This window comes from Acartia tonsa, chromosome 11, assembly GCF_053477335.1.
Source record: "Acartia tonsa isolate MP-2025a chromosome 11, ASM5347733v1, whole genome shotgun sequence".
Taxonomy (NCBI): domain Eukaryota; kingdom Metazoa; phylum Arthropoda; class Copepoda; order Calanoida; family Acartiidae; genus Acartia; species Acartia tonsa.
Window position 1 is genome coordinate 15008174 of NC_137270.1, and position 6000 is coordinate 15014173.

Here is a 6000-nt window from a genome sequence, read left to right on the forward strand (position 1 = left end):
TAACCTAACTTAACCTAACCTAACCCAACCAAACCTAACCTAACCAATTTTAAACTAACCTAAACCAACAAAACCTAACCTAACCCATTTTAACCTAACCTAACCTAACTTAACCTAACCTAACCCATCTTAACCTAACCTAACCCATCTTAACCTAACCTAACCCATCTTAACCTAACCTAACCCATTTTAACCTAACCTAACCTAACTTAACCTAACCTGACCCATTTCAACCTAACCCAACCCCTGCAAGGGGGCCTTTCCCTTTCCCTTAATATTACTTTACCTAACATGACCTGATCTGACCTAACCTAACCTGATTTCACCCCCCAACTGCATCATAAAAAATTGGCCCCTATATTCAATTTTTACCCACCATCAGAGAAAAATGACCCCATATTAATTTATGTATTCCCATGTGCATAAATGGCTTCCTTAATTTAATCTGAGTTACCACAGTCAAGCAACTAGGCCTCTATCTCTTACGGTTCTCCAGATAAAAGCACTTGAAACTACCTCCATCATGAAAAAAATACCCCATATCAAATTTTGGTCCCCCATGTGCATAAATGGCTTCCTTATGTAAATCTGAGTTACCACAGTCAAGCAACTAGGCCTCTATCTCTTATAGTTCTCAAGATATAAGCACTTGAAACTACCCCCATTATGAAAAAAATACCCCATATCAAATTTTGGTCCCTCATGTGCATAAATGGCTTCCATATGTAAATCTGAGTTACCACAGTCAAGCAACTAGGCCTCTATCTCTTATGGTCCTCCAGATATAAGCACTTGAAACTACCCCCATCATGAAAAAAATACCCCATATCAAATTTTGGTCCCCCATGTGCATAAATGGCTTCCTAGTGTAAATCTGAGTTACCAGTCAAGCAACTAGGCCTCTATCTCTTACGGTTCTCAAGATATAAGCACTTGAAACTACCCCCATCATGAAAAAAATACCCCATATCAAATTTTGGTCCCCCATGTGCATAAATGGCCTCCTTGTGTAAATCTGTGTTACCACAGTCAAGCAACTAGGCCTCTATCTCTTACGGTTCTCAAGATATAAGCACTTGAAACTACCCCCATCATGAAAAAAATACCCCATATCAAATTTTGGTCCCCCATGTGCATAAATGGCTTCCATATGTAAATCTGAGTTACCACAGTCAAGCAACTAGGCCTCTATCTCTTACAGTTCTCCAGATATAAGCACTTGAAACTACCCCCATCATGAAAAAAATACCCCATATCGAATTTTGGTCCCCCATGTGCATAAATGGCTTCCTTATGTAAATCTGAGTTACCACAGTCAAGCAACTAGGCCTCTATCTCTTACGGTTCTCAAGATATAAGCACTTGAAACTACCCCCATCATGAAAAAAATACCCCATATCAAATTTTGGTCCCCCATGTGCATAAATGGCTTCCTTGTGTAAATCTGAGTTACCACAGTCAAGCAACTAGGCCTCTATCTCTTACGGTTCTCAAGATATAAGCACTTGAAACTACCCCCATCATGAAAAAAATACCCCATAGCAAATTTTGGTCCCCCATGTGCATAAATGGCTTCCTTATGTAAATCTGAGTTACCACAGTCAAGCAACTAGGCCTCTATCTCTTACGGTTCTCCAGATATAAGCACTTAAAACTACCCCCATCATGAAAAAAATACCCCATATCAAATTTTGGTCCCCCATGTGCATAAATGGCTTCCTTATGTAAATCTGAGTTACCACAGTCAAGCAACTAGGCCTCTATCTCTTACGGTTCTCCAGATATAAGCACTTGAAACTACCCCATCATGAAAAAAAATACCCCATATGAAATTTTGACACCCCATCATGAAAAAAATACCCCATATCAAATTTTGACACCCCATGTGCATAAATGGCTTCCTTGTGTAAATCTGAGTTACCACAGTCAAGCAACTAGGCCTCTATCTCTTACGGTTCTCCAGATATAAGCACTTGAAGCTACCCCATCATGAAAAAATGACCCCATATTAATTTTTGGACCTCCATGTGTGATTTTTGTTCCCCATATTTTATATACTTACCCCATATGTAATATTTTATCCCTATAACTCATAGTTTATTACCACCAAGCTTTGTTTTATACATTGAAAATTACAGGGACCAAAATTTAAGATGGGGTACAAATCACATGATGCCGGGGGGGGGGGGGTTTATTTTGACAGATGGCGGGGGGGGGGGGTTTATTTTTTCACATGGGGTAGAATCTCACTCCTCAACTGGGATGGTGCCGGGACCACGTGCCGTCTTCCAATTTGGTCTTTGAATATCAGCCAAAAACGCCATCATCTATACTTATACATTTATTGTCATGTCTAACATATAATTTAACTTATTTAAACGTCGTTTAAAAGGCCAAGATCTCGATCATTTTGACCACAGCTTTATTTTAATACTAGCGAATACGCCCCTAGAGTCCTACTATTTTTTTCCAGGAGTGATTTCCTTTCGTAGGTTGGTAGTACCCTTTTACAAAATGGTTTAAAACCTTACGTAGACCTATAAGAAACTTTACTATACAGGAGCATCATATAGGTCCATCAGTTAGACGGACACAAATACATTCTGTTACTTTAATATAAGGATAATTACATAAAAAAATGTTCCTTTATCCTAAAAGAAACTACATTTGATTTGACAAAAGAAAGTTAAGATCTAAAGAACGGTTCTAAAAACAATATATTACGCTATGATAACAGTACGTTAGTGAATACTTTTATGACAGAAACAGTTTTGTGATTTTATATTATCAGATGTCTCTAGAAATAATTGTTAATCTCTTTTTTAGAAATGAAGTAATTAAAGTTTAAGCTTCAGTTATTTTTAACTGATTCAGAGTAATATACATATAAGGAAAAAGTAATTTTGTATATAATCAAATGTCTGTCTGTTTGTCATTCTGTTTGTCAGTCTGTATGTCTGTCTGTGTGTTACTCTTTCCATCAATTCATTATTCTATCTAACTTTCCATTATCTATCTATCTACCTACCTGAAAGGGAAAACCAGGTAGAGTGTGGACAATGATAGAATGAGGGCTACACCAACAGTATGGAACACTATCTATCTATCTATATATCTATCTATCTATCTATCTACCTGCAAAGGAAAACCAGGTAGAGTGTGGACAATGATAGAATGAGGGCTACACCAACAGTATGGAACACTATCTATCTATCTATATATCTATCTATCTATATATCTATCTATCTATCTACCTACCTGCAAGGAAAAACCAGGTAGAGTGAGGACAATGATAGAATGAGGGCTACACCAACAGTGTGGAACACTATCTATCCATCTACCTATCTATCTGACTATCTATCTATCTAACTAAGGGGCGTCGTAGCTCAGTGGTAACGCACTGAGTAACGGTGATGAGAGTTCGAGTTCTAGTCCCCATGTGGCAACTCGAACTTCTCAGTTGAATACATTCACGCAACTTCCCCTGGTTGTGTAAGAAGGGGATTATTGAGTAAGTTTGGATACTTAATAGTTATATACATAATAACAGTACTACCCTTATCCCAAGCTCCTCTGCGGAGAGCGTCATTCATTACGGTGACTTAATTTGGGACACCTGCCATACTCGGCTATAGTGAGGTAATAATGAGTAGCTCTCATGAGATAGCGGGTCAAGGCATAATGTGCTTGAACGTGGAGCTTGATAGCCCTAGTGGCTATACAAAAGTGTCTCCATGACTACTTAGGTCCAAACTCTAAGAGACTATTGCTAATCAATCAATCAAAAAAAAACTACTTGCAAAGGAAAACCAGGTAGAGTGTGGACAATGATAGAATGAGGGCTACACCAACAGTGTGGAACACTATCTATCTATATATCTATCTACCTGCAAGGGAAAACCAGGTATAGTGTGGACAATGATAGAATGAGGGCTACACCAACCGTATGGAACACTCCCAAACTGCAGAACGTTATTTTGTACTGAAATAAAAAATATATTGTAAGGAGCGAAACAGCCATTTTGTTAAATTTTAAAGCATTAGGTTTATAAACAATTTATCATTATTTTCTATTTGTGTATTTTAAAATTAAACAATAAACAAAGTTCTCGGTAACCGCTTAACCGATGTGGTTCTTTTGTCGGTATTGCTTATCATAGGTCTTAGAAAGGTGTATCACTATTTTTAGGGAGGGTACCGACACCTTTCCAAGAGAAATCGCCTGACGCCTCTAGAAAAAAATGACCCCCCAAAATTTTGTATTTGCTTTTTCTTTTAAAAAACTAAAAGGTAAATTGTGTGTCGAATCCTACCCCCCCCCCCTTTTTTTCCAGTTGCCCTTCAAATGTTATTGTTTACCTCCTGAAATGTGTGAACATTGACTATGATGGAACTGGCCACCCTCAGAATGTCAAGAACATCCAGAACAGCCAAGGTAATCAGGGCGGCTGTTAGCAAACTTCTCAGGTCTCGACTTTTTCTAAATAACAAAATATGTATAAGATTATCCTTGAATGAAAGTAATATGATGTCTATGTATTCGTCTGTGCGTCCGTTTTTACCGAAAGATATAGATCGACGTTGAACTGATACGACTCTTCTTTACAATGTAACTTCTCATAGGTCCTGGGAAGGTTTTATAACTACTTTGGGGCAGGTTGCCACCACCCTCACAAGAGAAATTGCCTCTAAGATATTCCCCCCTACAAATTTTTTTTTATTTAAAAAAAACAAATTGGAAGTAGGGAGTTATTTAACCCCCAATCTCAAGAACCCTTTAAGAACACAGTCGCTAGCATTATATAAAATATAAAAAAAACCATTCACAAAGTATTTTTGAATGAAAATTTTTTTATTTGATAATATTTTAGTTAGTTAACTCCATTTTAGGTTTCTTAAGGGGCATTTAAAAGAAAAGATAAAATGGACCTGACCCTAACTAATTTTAAATTTTTTTGTCTACCTTTGTTTAACAGCCACAATAATGAAAAGAATATTGAGGAAGAGGGCAGCCACCGACAGGATGGCCCAACTGGCCCACCACCAGTCAACTCCAGGTATAACCTAGATAGATAGATAGATGTTGAAATTGTTAGGCATAGGTAAATAGAAAGATAGGTATAAAAAAAGATTCAAATCATAAATAGTAATTTTGATTGGTAAATCTTTAAAAAAGAAAAATATTGATAAATATTATCAATTTTGAATAATGTCTGTACAATATTATAGGGTTGATTGTTATGTTACTAAAATTATGACAATGTGCATGATTTCAAAATTGTGACATGTCACGCCATCATAAATATAAATCAGTCCAACTTTATTTGTCAAAAAATATTCATTCATAAATTACAAATTAACAGCGAAGTTTTTCTACATTAAATCCATTCGTCGTTAGGGAGGTGATGAGTTTGAAATTCGGCTCAACCAAAGGCGTTTAAAATGGTACCTACTTCTGCTACAAATCTGTACAACTTTAATAGTTAGGAGTGCCTTGGCCCATAACATTACCATGAATGGTTAGGACTTGAAGACGAAGGTTTACAATCAAAGAGCTAGTTGTCTGGTTTTTGGACCTAACGTTAAAGTGTTATTAACAGCAACCTCGTCATTTCGAGGTATCTATTGAAATGTAAAAAGGTATCAATAAATTGAAGCTCAAATTACGTTGGACGATTCTACCAATAATCATGAAATTCTTACCTGAATTTCTTCGGTTTGTGATGTTTCAACCTCCATTTTATTTTGTCTGAAACTGATTCAGAGATATTCATAATTTTCATATAATATTATAAAAAAATTAAAAGATTTCATTTATATTTAGAGATCTGTTATACTAGAGATGGGAAGGGCGTCCATTTGAAGGTTGTTAAATAAGAGGTTTAATTTTTTTAGAAGAGGAGGGGGGTAAAACCCTTTTAATACTAAATTTTAAACGTGGCGCGGGTCGACTTCTCTCCCCTCAACTGCTCACCTCAAATAATCTCAGAGGCCTCTAGG

General features: G+C 36.6%; 1 protein-coding gene across 2 annotated transcripts in view; it reads right to left on the reverse strand.

Moving 5' to 3' along the window:
- Positions 1-5751, reverse strand: part of LOC145331389 (uncharacterized) — a 24405-nt gene extending 18654 nt beyond the window's left edge. For both annotated transcript variants that reach the window (XM_080176017.1, XM_080176015.1), the window contains exons 1-4: positions 5704-5751; positions 4964-5064; positions 4360-4480; positions 3888-3982 (exon numbers count right to left, since the gene is read on the reverse strand). In XM_080176017.1, the coding sequence (XP_080032143.1) occupies positions 3888-3982; positions 4360-4480; positions 4964-5064; positions 5704-5739 (353 nt within the window). In that variant the 5' untranslated portion in view covers positions 5740-5751. The remainder of the gene's footprint in view (positions 1-3887; positions 3983-4359; positions 4481-4963; positions 5065-5703) is intronic.
- Between the last annotated feature and the right edge of the window lie 249 nt (positions 5752-6000).